At 40.0% G+C, this 18412-nt stretch overlaps 1 protein-coding gene across 4 annotated transcripts in view; it reads left to right on the top strand.

Moving 5' to 3' along the window:
- Positions 1–18412, top strand: part of TBX15 (T-box 15) — a 90889-nt gene that overhangs the window by 46070 nt on the left and 26407 nt on the right. For all 4 annotated transcript variants that reach the window (XM_023761232.1, XM_014463241.2, XM_006097465.3 and 1 more), the window contains exons 2-6: positions 1197–1410; positions 5997–6098; positions 7769–7940; positions 9003–9170; positions 17249–17313. In XM_023761232.1, the coding sequence (XP_023617000.1) occupies positions 1197–1410; positions 5997–6098; positions 7769–7940; positions 9003–9170; positions 17249–17313 (721 nt within the window). The remainder of the gene's footprint in view (positions 1–1196; positions 1411–5996; positions 6099–7768; positions 7941–9002; positions 9171–17248; positions 17314–18412) is intronic.

Here is an 18412-nt window from a genome sequence, read left to right as displayed (position 1 = left end):
TTAAGTGCCAGGGTAACACACCGCTGTTTCCAACCTTTATGTATGTACCTATTTCCAGGGGAAGCAATCAGATGGGTGGCTTAGAGAAACAGTTTCTTAGGTTTGGCTTGAAGTATCATTTGGCCTAAGAAAATTGTCCTAGCTAATCTGAGCTTGGAAATTCTTAGGAGATACAGTTCTTGGCACTGGGGCTCTGAAAGTAAAACAGTTAAAAAATTACAGAAAATACTCTGGTAAATCTGACACTGGCCTTCTCCATCAGTCTACTTGCCGCCCCCTCCTCCCCTATGGGTACGGAAGACACACAAGGAAAGGACCATCTGGCCCAGCATGCCAGCTTTTTATTTGGTTGCTCTCAATCCTACCTTCCTGTTTGGATCACCCCTCTCCTCTGCCCATACTTCAGAAACCAATCAAGGTGTCTCCTGAGCTCATTTATTCCCTTTGTTTCAGCCGCCTTCTTGGGTAACTTTTTCCATATGCTTACATCCTTGCCTCACAACGGATTTTTTTTTCTTTCTCATCCAAAATGGCCTGATTGAACTCTTAGGAAAGGCCATGTACTCGGATATAGGACAAAGTGCTTCTAAAGATCCCCAAGAACGTTTCATTACTTTTGATGACCAGGATATATATGGGGATGGGGGGGCGCGGAGAAATTGCTATGTTTAAAAGTAATTGACTGATGGGCAGTGATGCCAAGTAGGATGGAATTCAAGAACACGTTGTTAGCATTGAAACCTCCCCTTCCCCCCCCAAAGTGCACGAGTCCAATCTAGGTTTTGAGCTAGAGTCTGTTGTTGTTGTTATTATTATTACTATTATTAAAATGTGGCCTTTATGTACTTTGTTGCCCCAGCTTGGCTTCAAGCCCTTCAACATGGTGACATTAGTATTCTTTATATTGCCTGTTGTGGACCAATTTTCTTCAGCTGTTGCTAAAACTTACTAAAATGCCAGATGTCATGTTGGAAACATGAAACCTGAAAGAAGGTCATAAATCACAAAAACAAACCATAAAAAAAATAATAAAATACCCTGAGTGCTGTGCTCTGGAGCTTCCCAGCTTCAAGTCTCCCTTTGTTCACCTCTCCCCCTCTCCACTCTGCCGCTCTCCCCACCTCCATCTTTCAGGGTTGGGGTGTTGGGGGGTGTCCAGCAGTTTCTCACCCAAGGCTTGATGGTGTGTTTTGCAGATTCTGAGCAGAGCACGGGTTCAGACTCGGAGGTGCTGGCTGAGCGGACTTCCTGCTCCTTTGACACGCACGCTGACCTGGGCCCGGGTGCTGCAGGCGCCGTGCCTGCTGCCATGGCTTCCATGGAGGAGATCCAGGTGGAGCTGCAGTGCGCTGACCTCTGGAAGCGGTTCCATGACATTGGGACTGAGATGATCATCACCAAAGCGGGCAGGTAAGAACACGTTCCTTCGAATGGCCACATTTAAAGAACAGAGGTCAAAGTAGGAGCTGTTCTATTTATTCCTTTCACTTATTGGTGGTAGGTAGCACTGGTGAAACCAAAGTCACGTGCACTCATGTTTTTGCATCTGGACATCTTGACGAAATGATCTTGTGTTTTCTGTGACTTTGCCATCTTTCTCCAAGGGCCACCTAAACCTAAATCACCTCTATCCTCACAAACATTTCTGCCTACACATGTGTTTCAGTTAATATTGGAGATCCATGGTATGTAACAGCCAAACCGATTGCCAAAGCAAATGTTTCTTCACCATCCATCGTTCTCAACAGAACAAGTTTGCTCCCCAAGCAACAGCTTGCATCTTCTAAGGCATTTAAAGCAGCCAGATGTTTTTGTAAGAATTTTGGTTCTGGTATGAATTGGGCTTAGCTTATCTTCTGAACCCTGCTATTGATCCATTGTATTTATTGAAAGTATTACAAAACTTTCATGCAACCTGATGGAAACTCTTGCAAATATTTATGTAGGATAATAAAAGTTTTTAAAACACAATTTCTCTTGAAATACACTAAGCTATTCCTTCATTGGTATCTTTCAATTTTCTTGAAGGACACTGTTTTGTTAGTTATCTATTTGTGCTGGATACTCAATGTATACTAAATTATTTAAAATTCACAGGAATTCTATGAGGTCAGATATAGTAATTCCAAATATGGGTGAGGGTGTGAAGGCCAAAAGAGATTAACTTGACTATAGCCACATGGGCAATAATGGGCAGCTCCAGAATTCTACACAACTCTGTCTGGCTCTAAACTATGGTCTCAACTATTTATGACTCTGCACTGTTAAGAAATGGTTGCAGTCCTTGCCCCTTGGGTTCAAAATGAAAATGATTTAAATAAAGATAAATTGGGCTACACTTCTTGAGTACATAGAGATAGTTCACTGAAATAAAAACAACAATGCTGCTTTCATATTTTCCAAGCCATTCTATGCAGTCACATCATGGAGACCAAAAAGACCCACCTCATTGATCAAAAGCTGTCTACATGAACATGGACATTTAAAGTAAAATAATATTTTGATTGGGTCCAGTTCACTTGAATGAATATAGTGAAACCTCCCAGTATAATAAAACACCACAAAAACATGAGGTTAAAACGAACCTGAAATATTGTTCATTTTCTTTCTCTTCTAGAACTAAGTTTTCTTTCTCTAAGTTTTAGCAGTGAATAAAACTATTAAAATGCTTCTTAGGAGGCACAACTTTGAAGGATAATTACTTTCCATACCATTTCCTTTTTGTTGCTTGGGTTTCAGTTCTACATTTTGAGATGTTATGTCGTGGAAGGAAATAGAACAATTCAAGGACAAAGTGTTTATTCTTTTTCTTAGTTTTGGGCAAGAGGCTTGATTGGAGAGAGAGGGAAAATTACTTTTTTTTGTCTATAAGATTTTCCAGTTTTTATCTTAGATTTTCACTTTCTACTATTGAATCTGTGTATTTTGGTCATTTTTGTTCTCAATATCATACCATTGTTTCCTGCACTTCATTGAATTCAGTTCATCCGAGAACCTCACTGACAACTCTTCTGTGACCTCCTTTTGTGATTTCTTCTGCAGTGTTTTCTTTTCCATATCTCTACCTTCACAGATTGACTTTGATTCCTGAATCTATGTGGATATTCACAGGACAGACATACAGTTTGTTCTTTAGTTGTACCCCTTTATTTAGGTTTAGAAATTACATTAATTGTTTCTGCATTGCATTGCCTCAGGTGCTGCAAAGAACGCTTTCTCTTCTGTGAACTTTGTTTCCTCCCTCCCCATTCCCACAGTTGTTTTCTTCCTTTTCACTTCCTATGTAGTATCCTTTTCAATTTCCATTTTCTTAGTTAATGTTAGTTATGTGTGACTCTCTTTTCTTTTTCCTGCTCAGGAGGGCTTAGTTACCATCTACTCCTCACACCCAAACTGTAATCCTGTTATTTAGAATGACTGTTGTCTACAAAGCTCTCAGTCTTTGAATATAGCAACATAATCTTTGTAATCAGCACCACGGACAGAGGTGCATGTAGGGATTAATGGCTTTAGAAGACAAAAGAATTGGCCTAAATTTAGTCATAAAAATAAAACCAAACATATCTCACTTTTTAAATCTGAAAGATTATTTTTTTCTCTAGGGTGTTATGACTTCACTTGGTATTCTGTAATAAATGCTGACAAAAAGAAAAAGCAACTTTTGATACATTTTTAAGAAGAGAATTAAAATATAGTCATAGAGTTTTGAAGCAGAGGGTACTTCGGAGATGATCTAGTTCCTTTCATTTGTGTTATAAGGGATGGGGTTAAAGGACTTATCCAAAGGCACCCAGCTCATTCATTTTAGAACTTGGGTACAGGGAAGAGACAGGTAGCTTTTCTTTTCTAATTATATATATATATATATATATATATATATATATTCATATATGTATTCATATATATTCTAATATATATATACACACACACGTGTGTATATATACATAAACATATATATATATACACATATATACACACACACACACACACGCGCGCGCATATATATATTTCAGAGAGGGAGAGAGATAGATACATCAATGATGAGAGAGAATCATTGATTGGCTGCCTTCTGCAAGCCCCTTACTGGGGATCGAACCTGCAACCCAGGCATGTGCCCTTGACTGGAATTGAACCTAGGACCCTTCAGTCTGCAGGCAGATGCTCTATCCACGGAGCCAAACCAGAAAGGTAGCTTTTCTACTTTAGGTCATATAAAATGTTCTTGACAAAACAGTTAATTAGTTTAAAAACACCTAATCCCTTTTCTTAAAGTCACCAGAAAATAAATTAATCTTTTCCAATTTAACAAATCTCTATAGGTGGTTGAAAGGAACCACATTTTCTTATCACAGATTGCAAGTAAGAGGACTTCCTCTCTATCTCTGGCAAGATGCTCTCCAGCCACTTATACATACAGGACAATTCTAAGTCATTGTTACTAAGAAGGGAATTACTAATCTATATTTAAATCTATAACCAGGGTTCTCAAATTTTTGGAATTAGTGTGGAACAAGGTGCCTAACAAATGTTAGATTTAATCATTATGAGTAGCTCACCATCAAATTTCCTTAGTGCGCTATAATACTAACACATAGGGCTTCCTAATTAAACTTGCGAGGGAAGAGGGAGAAAATCTAAATATACTAATAGAAACTTCTGAAAAATTATAAAGTGGGAAAGAAGGAACAGTTATATATATATTCTTTGAAAATATTTAAGAATTAGCCATCATCCCTGTTATAAGGACTATGGTCTCTCTTATGCTTTCCCCAAATATGATTATGATGTCACTGATCTCATACAGAGGACATTTGCTTTTTGAGTTGCTTTTGTTGGAATGTGTGACTAGAAAGCCCCTCATATAAACAACCAGTGCACATTTGCAAGATGGCTGTCTGGGGCCAAAGTATGGTCTATGGCCGTGAAATGAAGCAAAGCCAATTAGGCTGTATGTGGATCAAACCTGTGACCTTGACCTCATTAGCACTGTGCTCTGCCCAGCTCGACTAAATGGCCCCAGATGGTTAAACTTAATGTAGCATTTTGTGTACAAGTACCCTACAGAACATTCAGGCAATCCAAATTTTTGAACCGAGCACTTTTTATGTCTGGCTCCTAAATGAATGACATACAAAAAGAGCTTGATGTTTTTCTTCTTTCTTATGGTTAAAGAAGAATGGTGAATTTTATTCTAGACTCCTTGAAACACAATACCTCTTTGGGTTGCTCCCTCTTCAATTATGAGAGTAGTTGTAAAGTGCCATATCCTGACCTCGCTTGCTTTGGCAAGTTTAACAAGCCATTGTGGTAGAAACAAGGTATTGCCCAGAGGCCACTAGAATTCATTTGGTATTTGCTCCCTATTCCACAGGGTCTTTCTCATGACACACATGTTGACAGCCTGAGAACTTGCAGAAATTTTTCTTCATTTTACCCATTAAAAAAACACTTTGGTGGCCCTTTGTTTGGGAATGGTAGCACCTTCCTTCTTTTTTTTTCTTAAGACATTATTTTTAGAGTGGTCACTTTCAAATAGACTCAGCCAATCAGAAATATTTTATGATCAGCAACTAACAGCTGTGATAAGCTACTTGGAGAGTAAGATGATTATAAATTATTCAAGTATGGTAAGTACATGAGTATAAGTATATTCAAGAATGTTATAGCCTAATAAGAAATGTGCATGCGTGGATTCACACACATCATCCATCTAATTACAATGATAAAGCAGGGCATTGTATGTGCCCTTTGTGTATATGAATCATCAAATAGGTCAATGTAAGTTAAGAAGAGGTGCTATTTCAGCAATATAAGTCCTCAGCATATTTTATAGTGATAATTCCCAAAGTGAAAAAAAATAAGCTAATTTTGAGAATGAGAGGACACTGAACTTTGGCGTGCTTCAAGTGCCTAATGAGAAGAGACTTTCTTAGCTTTTACTCCTGCTGCTTCTTCCCCTCTAATTGCTCGGCTTCCTACTTTATTCCCCTTCACAGGAGGATGTTTCCTGCCATGAGAGTAAAAATCACTGGTCTGGATCCACACCAGCAGTACTACATAGCAATGGACATTGTGCCTGTGGACAATAAAAGATACAGGTAATGAATGACTCTGAAATGTGGAATTGTGGGTATCACTAAAATTCCAGAGCTATTCTTTAAACTCGTTTGATGAAGCATTTTAACAGTGCACTGTATAATGCTCTGTACAGGGAATAAGGATGGAGAATATGCCAATGGCCTGTGGCAGAGCACCAGGCGGGAAGGAGTCACTAGAGGCAGGAAATCAGGACTCAGTAATGGTTGGGTCTGGAATCCATCTCCACTGTATCTCTGGAGAGAGTGGGATTGCATATAGTCTGCCAGGGTAGCAAAAATCCAATCCAGTGAAATTAAGTCTAAAATTACTTCTGTTAACATAGAAATTAACATATTGAATGATTTGGTTTATGAAATGCTGAGGTAAAATGACTGATTTTGAAGAAGGGAAAGAGAAGTGGACCTGTACAGTACATTCAATCATATATTTGATGGACCACCCTGTGGATGGTGGAGGAAAAGAATAGGAGAATTGGGTGAGACCTCAAGAAGAACATCTAGTTAGGGAGAGTTTTAATTCATTAATATGGGTTGCGAGTTTACTAAATATTTTTCCTTCAAAGTCATGAAAAGCCAACATAGTCTCCATGTCTCTTGGATTGCTCACATGGAGTTCTTGTCTGAAATAAGTTGGGGCTTAATTGATCTCTTGAGATCTCAATCCAACCAGTGAATCATGGCTGATTTTTGAAATGCCTGAGAACTTGGCCCTAAATCCATGAATTTGGAAGAGAGAGAGAGATGAGTGGTGAAGACCAGGACTAGTGTGGTGGGTCAGAGAGCTGGGCCAGAGAGAAGTGGTCTTGAATGCAGGACTTAAGAAGGGAGAGGCTTCTAATCTTTTTAGAGGATCTTGGGAGTTGAGATTTGGACTGAGTGCCTCTGTTTGCCAGGACCCAGGGCCCACAAGCTCCTTTACTAAGAAACAGGAAGTGTCAGATCCATGGAGAGCACCCTTCAGAACTACAGGGCAATTGGCAAAGTCTGGAAAACTGACCTCCTTTGCTACCCAACAGCATCTCATTTCCAGTGGCTTTGTGGGAAAATAATGTGGGAGATGATGACGTTCAAAATAGAGTTCATCAAAGAAAACACTGGGAAGACTTGGTGTTGTTTCTGAGGATGGTTGCACTAAGGCAGAGACCCTCCATTTTCCTAGAAATGCCTCAAAATCAAGATCCCTGGCAAGGAAATGGTTAACAAGTGAGCTGCTTGGAGGGTCTCTGCACATGGCTGTGTTTTATAGGACGATATGGAAGATGTTTTTAATAAGGAACCAAATCCTGAACAAGTGGCCAACGGATTATATGGTTTGCATTTGGAAGGTGAAAGGTTGCAGTAAAATACCTTTTCCATAGCTAGGCACGTGGGTTAAGGATGCCTGTGTGCACACAGGGGTGCAAGGCAAGGAGAGGGAGAAGAAAGAAAAAGGACTGTGAGAATGTTTTTCTTGTGAGAGCTGCAGCTTTGATCATTAACCACAACACCTTTTTGCTCCCCCCCACCCCATCTCATTCTCCATTTCTCCTTATCTTTCCTTCTCTTTTTCTTTGTGTACTGCTTCTCCATTCTTGTCATCTCTTTGCTCCTCTCTCCTGTCCCTACTTGCTCTCTGGACCGCTATTCCCTCTTTGCACACATCTCTGAATTCTCCTCTCTCCCTCTCTCAGATACGTGTATCATAGCTCCAAGTGGATGGTGGCTGGCAACGCTGATTCCCCTGTGCCACCAAGAGTTTATATACACCCTGATTCTCTAGCTTCCGGAGACACTTGGATGAGACAGGTGGTCAGTTTCGACAAACTCAAGCTGACCAACAATGAACTGGATGATCAAGGACATGTAAGTCAAAGAATCCCATCTCCCTCCTCCTCCTCCCTGCTCTTCCCCTTTTTGCTTTAGAGCTGACTAGCCCCAGGCTTTTGCAAACAGGTAAAATAAGAATCTCCATGCCACTCAAAGTCATCTTAAGAAAATAAGCATAAAGTTTTTTTTTATTCCTGTGACATTTCATTTATTATAAATCTAACATTTAGCAAATGTCTGCTATGCCTCAGGTTGTGTTTATTAGACAGAAGTCTTGTGCTCCAGGTACTCACAGTCTAGTCAGGGGAGAATTCAGAGACAGAAATACAGGAATGGTGAAAGAAATCACAACATTCAGTAGAACAATGCACAGGGAAACAACTGAAGTGACAGTTTTGGCTGATTGTCAAGAGAAGAATTTATAAGAGAAGAATAGGCCCTAACGCTTTCCAGGTATAATTAGATCACCTGATGCTATCAATTTACCTTTTGCAGTAAAACATATACTGAATTTTCACTGAATGCCATGATCCATATTGGGTGCTATGGGAAGATTGAAGGAGCTAAAACCCTGGCTCCTACCTTGAAGGAAATGACAATTTTCTGAGGAAGGGATAATGTACTTACACTACTCACTCTCACGTGACATAAGAGAATGTCTATAAATTCAGTAACAAAGTGCAAATAATAGCTTGTAGAATGTAAAGACAGCGTGAGCCCATGTTGCAAATTTGAAGCAGGAGGGAACCACTGTTGTGTGGCAGAGGTCTGGGACCTTTTAGTGGAGTGACGTCTTCTGGTACCAGAGCAGTCATTCAGCATTTACCCAGTTAAAGCAAGCATCCACCGCCCATGATCAGGATAATCTGCTGTATGGTTCCATGTGATGCTTTCTAATCACTTAATCCTGTCTGTGGTGGGCAAGTATACCGATTTCTGGTTTCTTGTACATCTCGCCCCCTGATTTCTGGTTTCCCACCCCCAATCTGTACTCTTTCTAAAATGCTTCTACTCTGTGATTTTATTTGCATGAGAGCTTGAAAAGATGTAGGGACCTTAGAGTCAACCTTGGCTTAATGTTTCTCCTTCTCATTCCAGATCATTCTGCACTCCATGCACAAATACCAGCCTCGAGTTCATGTGATTCGCAAGGATTTCAGCAGCGACCTTTCACCCACAAAACCTGTTCCTGTTGGGGATGGAGTGAAAACGTTCAACTTTCCTGAGACTGTGTTCACCACGGTCACAGCCTATCAGAACCAGCAGGTAAGAGGCTGCCTTGAGAGTTCCTAGCGGTATCTCCTTTTAAAAGAGCTTATTCAGGAGGCTTTGGTAAGAAAGGCTTTGTCCTTCCACATGGCACTGGGGAGCATGGAATGAGAGACAGCAGGCTTGCAGGGCACACAAGGCACCCATGATGACAAGGCAGGAATGCCTAGGAGCAGCTGGCATGGTCTTGATTTAGATCAGAGACCAAACCTTTGCCCAGGAGGAGCAAACCTAAGTCATCTTCATGTCTCTCTGTATGTGTACCCATGTTTATAATCTCTACCACATCCTGGCAAGTGTTTCTCATTTGCAAGTTCTGAGGTTTGATCCATTCCTTCCCTCTTATCTGCACTTTTCCATGTATCCCAGCACCTGGCTACATTAGAGTCAACAGGCATCTAAAATTCCATTTAAGATCCACGGCTTCACTTACACTTTCAGATGAAATTTACCTGTGATCACCAGCTACACCCTAAGATCTGTATGTTTTAATGTCAGGAATATGTCCATTCATTCCATACATATTTAGTGGACACTGATGAATGAACTCATTAAGATCAGTTCTGGAGACCAGGAGGGTCACTATCACAGCTCAGGCTGAACTTAGAAAGCCACAGATCACTGACAATGAAAGGAAACTGAACACGGGTACCTGAAATCCCTTTCTCTTCCTCAAACTTCTCTCATAGGCATTGTCCTGTGTCTGAGTACATTCTCACTGTATAAATATTTTGTCTATATCTGGACTGGGGTAGGGCCTGTGGTGGTTTGGTAGGGGTGGGAAACCATAATTAAGATAATGAGATTTGACAGCAGACATATCTGGTTTGATTTATGACTTTTCTATTGATGAACTGTATGACCTTCAACACCTTTCTGACCCCCTTTCAACCTGTTTCCTGGTCTGAAGATGTTCTAGCTTCACAGAGCTACAAGGACTAGACGAGGTAACATGTCTAAAGTCACTGACACAAATCTGGCGCCCAATTAATGGCAGTCAGACATTGCTAAATGACTGGGTCCATAGACATGAAGGAACGTGGGAAGTAGAGGTCATTTTAAAAGAATAAATTGCTCAGCCCCGACCAGTGTGGCTCAGTAGTTTGGAACATCATCTCATGCACTGAAAGATAGCAGCTCAGTTCCTGGTCAAGGCACATGCCCAGATTTCAGGCTCGATGTCCAGTCGGGGCGTGTTCTGGAGGCAACCGATCAGTGCGTTCGCGCTCTCTCTCTCTCCCTCCTCCCCACACCCTTCCTCTCTCTCTACAATCAATAAAAAACATATTCTCGAATGAGAATTAAAAAAAAAGAATTGCTCATTAAGGAGAAAGGGGATTGTTGGGAATTGGAAGAGCTGCGTTGGCTCTTCAAGATATTGTAATCAATAGGTAACTACTTTGATCTCTCTGTTCTCGTGTCATGTTGGTGAATTCATGATGTGCTGACATTCAAAATAGATGAGTCATACTCAATTCTGACTATTTTGAAGTCAAGATAACAGCTTTTGCCTGTTTAACAAGCCTCGTCCCTGGATAAATCAACAAGCACGATTGTTTAACATTCCCTTTGGCTGCATAGATATGATTTAATATAATGCAGTGACTTACAATAAAGCAAACTAACCTCAGCTCTTTCCCCCAGGAATCTTGAGGTTTGCATCCTGTAAGAGAGCTGTGAGCGAACAATAATTTTCAGACTTGTCTCGAAGATGCTGGGCAGCATAAACGGTTCTCTTTTGTGAGCTATATGCACCTATTACTGTGTTTTTATTGCCCTCAACCTTCCAGAATGAGAACAATTAATATTTTATGGCCAAACTCCTTATATTTTTTTTTTAAGAGAATGGTTAGGAAGCCTATCAGAGTAAAGAGGAAAAAAATGAGTGGTAGGTTTATTGTTCTCAGGAGCTTGTTTGCAGTAACACAATGAAGAAAGTAGGAGAGCAGAATTGAAATGAAATGTTACCCAGTTTCCTAAAGAAGGTGTCTTGTCCACAGAAAACAATGGGCTAGACTTTTGGAGACCTGGGCTTTAGTCCTAAATTTCCCACTAGTTACCTGTGTCACTGGGCTCTGTGTCTTTCTGGGCTTCAATTTCTTCTTCAACAAAATGAGCAGTTGGCTTATGCTTTCTAAGGTTTCTGTTAGCTCTGAATTTATAATTTCTCCCTCCTTTCCCCCTGCATGTGTTTTTTAAATGAAGGGTTGGGAGCAATTTATCGTTATCAAACAGGGGCAATAGACATGTGATTTTCAACTATTAAAAATTATGAATGTTCACGTTTGTAAACTTGTTTAAACCCCCACAATATTTTAGACCAGTGTAGTTTTAGCAAGTCCATCCGTGAGAGGTGGGAACATGGTGTTTTGTTGCTGGTAAACAAAACACTGTAACCTATACTATTCATTTGTGTCTCCTCCCATCCTCTCCATTGTTAACAATGCTTTCTATTGACTTCCATCTTGTCACCAAGGCTGGACACCTGACTCTCCCACCTCCAATCTACCATTAAACTCTGATGCTTCTACTGATGCAGTATTTTCTTCTTTCTAATCTCATTGCTTCTGCCTTTGTTCTGGACCTGCCCCTTTTCTCCCAACCTTGGGGTGTTGTGATAGCACCCGGCAGAGTCACCTGGACTGCAAGCTCAATGTCTCATTGCCGGATGGATCTTCCAAAAGCACAGCTCTCACTGCATCATTTCTGTGTCAGAAATTGTCAATGACTCCTCAGTGCCTTGGGAGCAAAGTCCAAGATCCCAAGTCTTTCAATTAAGGTCCCCTGTGCCAATTACCAACTGCATTTCTAAGCTTATTTTTAATTAATCCTCATTAAGCATCCACAAGAGTTCAGCAATCTAGTTAGAATTTTACTATTTGTACTTTGCAGCTGCCTTACTTTTGACTATGTTCTTGTCTTTGCAGAAATGCGCGCCCCCCTTCATCTTTATCTGTCTAGCGTCCTTCTATTCTTCAAGTTTGGTGCAAATACTATCCCCCACCACCTTCCTTACTTTTTCAGGTGCAAATGAGCTTTCCCTCATGAAAGTGTTAGTGAGTGTACCTCTCTCATGACCCTATTTGCTGACCTGTGTATGTTTGTTCAGTCTTCCTCTCAATATTTTAAGCATTTTAAAAACAAAGGTTGAATGTTCTACAAAAAACAGTGAGACATGGTAGAAAACACCAGGTTGGTAGTTAAGAGACTTGAGTAGTAGACCCAGCTCTGCAGCGGATGAATTGCACTGCCTTTGACGAATCCCTCCACCTCAGTATTCTCATTTGCAAATCGGTGGTTTGGTCTGAATCAGTGTTTCTATGTCCTCAAGCCAATGGAGAAGGTTTTTATGGTCCATTGAAAGGTGAGAAAAATAGAGACAGTGTAGAGACTTTTCATATATGTAGACATTCATTTTAATAGACTGTACAATTTTTATTTTTGTCCTTTCAACTTTTTTGATGCTAGAGTGTCAAATAATGATGGCAAGAGATAGTGGACGTTAACTCCCTTCACTTGGTAGAATAAAAAATTGGAATGTCAATGTTGATCTCTCAAATATTGGAAGGGGGAATTAGAATTGTGAAGCCCAGAAACCACTAATTTAAGATGAAGGACAATTCCATCTCCATAATTCTAAGACATTTGTGTCTGTCCCATAGTGCAGAGCTCTGAATATTTCCTTGAAAAATGGCTGAATGATTAGTCAACACCATTCTACTACCACTGTCTTTATATATCTGTGGTTCTGCTTTTTTGGATATAAATAGTAGTAAAGTGTGAAGAAAGAGTTTCTATTTCATGAAATATCTTATGCTTTTCTTTCCCCTATTCCCATTTCTTCCTTCCCCCCTCTCGGACTGACCCATAGACTCCCGGGGCTGCTAGCATACTGAAGTTATTATTACTGCTATTTGCTCACAGTGTGCCAACTTGGCCAGCCTGTGGCAGAGGGGAAGGTACCCCATGCCCAGAATCTCATCGTGGAGAATAAGGTGGTAGAGGTTGGAATAAAGGTGACTCTACACTTTATGTGTTTTCTTGGAAGAGGCTGATGCCAACATGTTCTCATGGAATTAGCAGGAAATTTCCATTACAGAATCTGTCTTCTCTAGGGGGAAAAAGCCTGCTGAACCTTGAGGGTTTTTTATTTTTCCCAAACAGGAAACTAGATTTCCAAAAAGATATAGCTCCATTCTCCTCAGGTAACACAGTCTTATTTCTTGATGAGAATTGGCTACAGGAACCAGCTAGGAAGTCTGCAACCACAGCCAGGTTTGTGTAAGCAAATCCAATAGGATTTCTGAGTCACTCATTATATATTAAACTAGTGAGCCAGTTTTACCGTAACTTTCCAATCAAATCAGTGTAGAATTTTCTTTTTCATACGGGCTAAGGTTTAAAAAAAAATCCCAGTGGAATACCCTTCAAGCAGGATGATAAAAAATAAGCATAACTAAGAGAGTGTTAATAAGGGCAGGCCCTGTCCTGTAAAAACCATACTCAAGATTTAACTTTCTTTGTAGGTTGTGTTATTTATGTCTGCACTCTGCGTTGTGAGGTATATCTCATTTATTAACTGCCTCTATGTTACTAGGCAAAAAGAGTCAGTGAAAATGATTAAAATGAATGGTGGCAGGCCAGCAGCCACTCCCTTATGTGCCACAGCCTCCAATAACTCAGACTGCACCAATCAGTGTAAGGTTATGGAAATAAAATCAGTGAACAAAAATTCTTCCATAACCTCTGTATTTTCCATGTCTCCTCATTATCACTGGACCGAGTTTGCATATAACTCCCGTAGAGTAGCTTTGGCTGCACGGGAAGCTACTAATGGATCTTGTTCTCACTGGAAGAACATTTAAGACTTTTGTCTGTAATGCCTGCAGTGAAAGCAAATAGGATTGAGGGAATTGTTTGGTCTGTAGTTTTCAAGGCTTGTTATGGTGTTGGGACCGGTGATCTCCCTCCCTCCCTCCCCTTCCCTCCCTCCCTCCCTTCCCTCGTTCCCGTCCTTCCTTCCCTCCCTCCATCCCTCCCATATTCACTCATTGAACAAATATTTTACTGAGCATGAATAGCATGTCATATTAGATCCTGCTTAATAAAATGTATATAAAACAGATAGGGTTCCTACCTGTAGAGCAGGGGAAGAGATAAATAGTAAATATGTGAACAAAAAAAAAATAAATGTACAATTGCCAACTAGGTTAAGAGTAAAGACTGAATTAAAGAGGGTGCAGTTAAAGAGAGTAGCAGGCCCTAGCCAGTTTGGCTCAGTGGATAGAGCAGCTGCCTGTGGACCCCCAGGTTTGATTCTGGTCAAGGGTACACGCCCAGGTTGTGGGCTTAATCCCCAGTGGGGGGCATGCAAAAGGTAGCCAATCAATTATTCTCTCTCATCATTGATGTTTCTCTCTCTCCCTCTCCCTTCCTCTCTGAAATCAACAAAAATATATTTTAAAAAAGGAGTAGTAGAAGCATGCTATTTTGGAGGAGTGATCAAGGAAGACCTCTCTCATGAAATGACATTAAGAGTGAGACTTAGCTATGTGAAGAATACAGAAAGGAGCATTTTTGTCTGGAGATAGAGTGAGTGTGAGGGGCTTGAGCAGGAAAAGTTTGGCACATTCCAACACTGAGAGTAACTCAGTGGGCTTGAGCCCGTGAACCAGGGGTAGCAGAGCGTGGGTGGGGCCAGGCATGGAGTACAGTGGGAGTCACTGAAGAGAATGACATGATCCAGTTACATGCTAACAAAGATCACTTCGTTTGCTGTGTAAACAAGAGATTGGACAGGGAAGAAGGAAGATCAATCTGAAGGTTAGAGTAGTTTAGTCAATAGATGATGGTGACCTGGTCTAAGGTGGGGTGATACAGACAGACAACCATATTAGGGTCTAATTGATAAATGTAATGATGGAGTAGGGTTGAAAATGAACCACTCAAATGCATCTCACATGTTATCTCCTAAGACCTCAGAGCACTTCAAGTTGGAATAATCCCTACATTCTCTAAGCACTCACAGCACTCTAGCTTTATGGCAAACCCAATCACCTTCTGTTTTACATTGTAATTATTAGTGCACGTCTGCTTTCCTAGATTATAAGCTCCTTGGGTTGGAAGGAAAGACAGTAACAGCCATGTACTGACCACCATTCTGCCACCTGCACTACCTGTCACAGTGCTTTGCACACAAAAGGCACTTGATAATAAATCAGTAATGAGTAGCACAACCACACTCTTCATGAAGTTCTCTGAATCTCACATTAAAAACTTTGAAACAAGTATAGAGATGTTGTTTTCCCTAACATTTGGTGGCATTTGTCTATTAAACTTCTGTACAGGCCCCTTGGCCTGAGATCCAGTGAATTGTGTGAAACAGGTTTTCAACCATTTCTACCAGGCCCATGAAATAGAATGTCGTTATATTTACAAAGGTCTGTGGAGGTCCCTGAAACACAGCAGCACAATCATATATCATAAACCCCTATCATAAATGGGTCGAACAGGATAAGCCAACTTGAAAGAGAAAATAAAATATTATAACCCTGACTTGAAAAGAAAATATGGTGTGTGGTTTATTGCTGTGGATTATGGAGGAAGAAAGAACTGATTTTTAAGTCAAGAACAGAATGCAGTGACAGTCTTTAAACTCAATTCAGTATTCAGAGGGCAGACAGTAGACGCTGGAAAGCCGAAGCTTCAGGCTCCTGCTCTGGTCTATAAAATACATGTAAAATTGTTTTTGCTGCATTTTTAGTGCTACATTATTAGTATGTCATTCTAGAGGCAAAGAATGTTGAGGAGGGGGAAAATAACAGGTACTTTCAAGTTTTTTTTCATCAGAATCTCACATTGCATTTTAAAGTCCTTTAAAGACTGTGGCTTTGGGAAATTCTGCTCTTATGGAAGAGGGTCTTGAGTAGATTTGCAACACTGGAGAGAACTGGAACTATCCCAGCGATAAGTTCTGCAATTATCAGAAAAAGATGATATCAAATAATGAGATTCTCTTATTTCTAGAATGACTTTCCATTGAGCATGCCTTCCCTCCTTTCCTGAGCTCCCCAACCTCCACCCCTAAGTCTCTATTGCTTCAATATAGAGAATCATTCACATCTGGTTCAGACATGAAGGTATCAAAATGCATCCCATGACTAAGGCTGAAAGCAGAAACATTAGAGCACATATGGAATTTGTTGGTCAGGCTTGTTCTAGTCTAGAGGCACAAGGACAATGCATACAACCACTGCGGAGACTGACAGAACTAGGATAGGATATGATAGAGAGGAGCTAATGCACTAAGTGGAGGTTGACCAGATAGCTTCTAAGGACTTGTTTAAGCTGGGTCACATGGTTTTGCTGCGTGTGCTCAGCCTTATGAAACTGCCTCTCTATTTCTTCTGATTCTCTTATAAGCCTTGGAGATTGAATGAGATATGTTGCATTCTGCCCCCTTCAAGTCACACGTTTTTAGCTTTTCCTTTGGGTGCAGCCTTGACAAAAGAATAGCTACTTCTTGTGTCTTTTATGAGACCATTTCAGGTCATCAAAGAAATAATCCCTAGTGGCTCGAAGACACAACTTAAGTAAAATGGGTAATGCAGCCAATTATTTGGATCCTTCAGATGAGGCAGGTTGTCTTGGTGATTCCTCCTGATTGGCTTGGCTGAATGCATTCATTCATTATTCATTCACTTACTCACTTATTCATTTACTCACTCATTCAATAACCACTTTTTAGGGGCCTCCTGTGTATCATGTACCATGGACCCAGTTTTCCATTTCAATACCTTTATCACCATTTTGGGGCAACAAAAGTGAATGAAAAAGAGTTTATGGACTCATACTGGGAAAAACCTTGTTTTTAGGGAGAAGAGGGTCAGCTGGGTCGGACATCTGTGTGCCAGGCCTTAGTCCTATATCAACTTCATTTAAAGCTCCAACTAAAAGGAAATGAAATAACAACACTAGCTGTTATTAACAGAGTGCCTTTTCTTATTTTTCTAGGAGCAACCAAAAAAGAAGTCCATTAATGAAAATATAATTCATGCTTCTTTGTTTGTTTCCAGATCACCAGATTAAAAATTGACCGAAACCCTTTTGCTAAAGGATTCAGAGATTCTGGAAGAAACAGGTAAGAATTGGGAAAGAGACTCACTGACACTTCTTTTATATGTGATGTTATTCCAACCACACCCCATTGGCTCCTGCTTTTTGGAAAACACTTGCATGTCACTGTGCAAAGACAAATAGATAGCTGATCCAAGAATGAGAAAGCTGCCCTCTAAAGGCTGAATTATCCAGATTGGTTGGTAAAACACTCTAAAATACCAGATCAAGTCCTTCCTCCTCTACATCATACTTGGTAATTCAGGCACTTAAAGCAAAACAAATTTTATGGTGATTTATTATCATCAAAAGATTACTTTTTCTGTTACACATTTATATGTGGCTAGAGAACCTACAGTGATATCTCATCTATTTTTCATTATCAGGAAATAAGGAATTGTGGACAAATAAAATTTTTCACACAACTATTACTTTTAAGAGGTAAAACGGTGTTAAAAAATTAACCATTTTTCTGAAATGATTAATATGAAAACATATGAGATGTTTCTGCTTTAATAAATAGAGTTTATAGAGCGGCATCTCTCTGGGTGCCCTAACATCACCATTGATTAGGTTGTTATACAGTGAAACTCTTAGGAATTATTGACGTTTATAGAACTATTTGCTCCTGTTGTAAATGGCCTTGGAGACTGGTGTTTTTCTAGTTAATTCTTTCTTCTCTCTAAATACCTCCTTTCTAAAATGAAAACCTGTTATCCACAGAGTTAAGAGAGAACTGAAATTGCCAGGGAAACCAGATTGATCTCAGGTTATTCTATCAGAAAATGTCACTTTACACAAACCACACTGAAATAGCAAATGTGACATTCATGTCTCATAAAGTATGTAGGTTTTGCGATCACTATTTACTTTAGTGTTAAGACATTTTCCAAATTGGGGGCATTTCTTTACATCGGAATGATACAAATTGTCAGGAGTTATCTTTGCTATTTTCTATGAAAGAGTTGTCAGATGAACTAGTTTTATATTTAATCACTCCATGAACTACATAGCTAGCACATATTAGAATCCAGATTTATGCTAAAAATCAGTGATTATTTCCTTTACAAAATGATTTATGAAAGTTTTTATGAGATCCTTATCATATATGTAAAAACATTTAG

Source organism: Myotis lucifugus, unplaced genomic scaffold, assembly GCF_000147115.1.
Source record: "Myotis lucifugus unplaced genomic scaffold, Myoluc2.0 scaffold_203, whole genome shotgun sequence".
NCBI lineage: Eukaryota > Metazoa > Chordata > Mammalia > Chiroptera > Vespertilionidae > Myotis > Myotis lucifugus.
The sequence above is the reverse complement of the archived record's forward strand: the minus strand, read 5'-3'. Positions and strand labels throughout refer to the sequence as shown.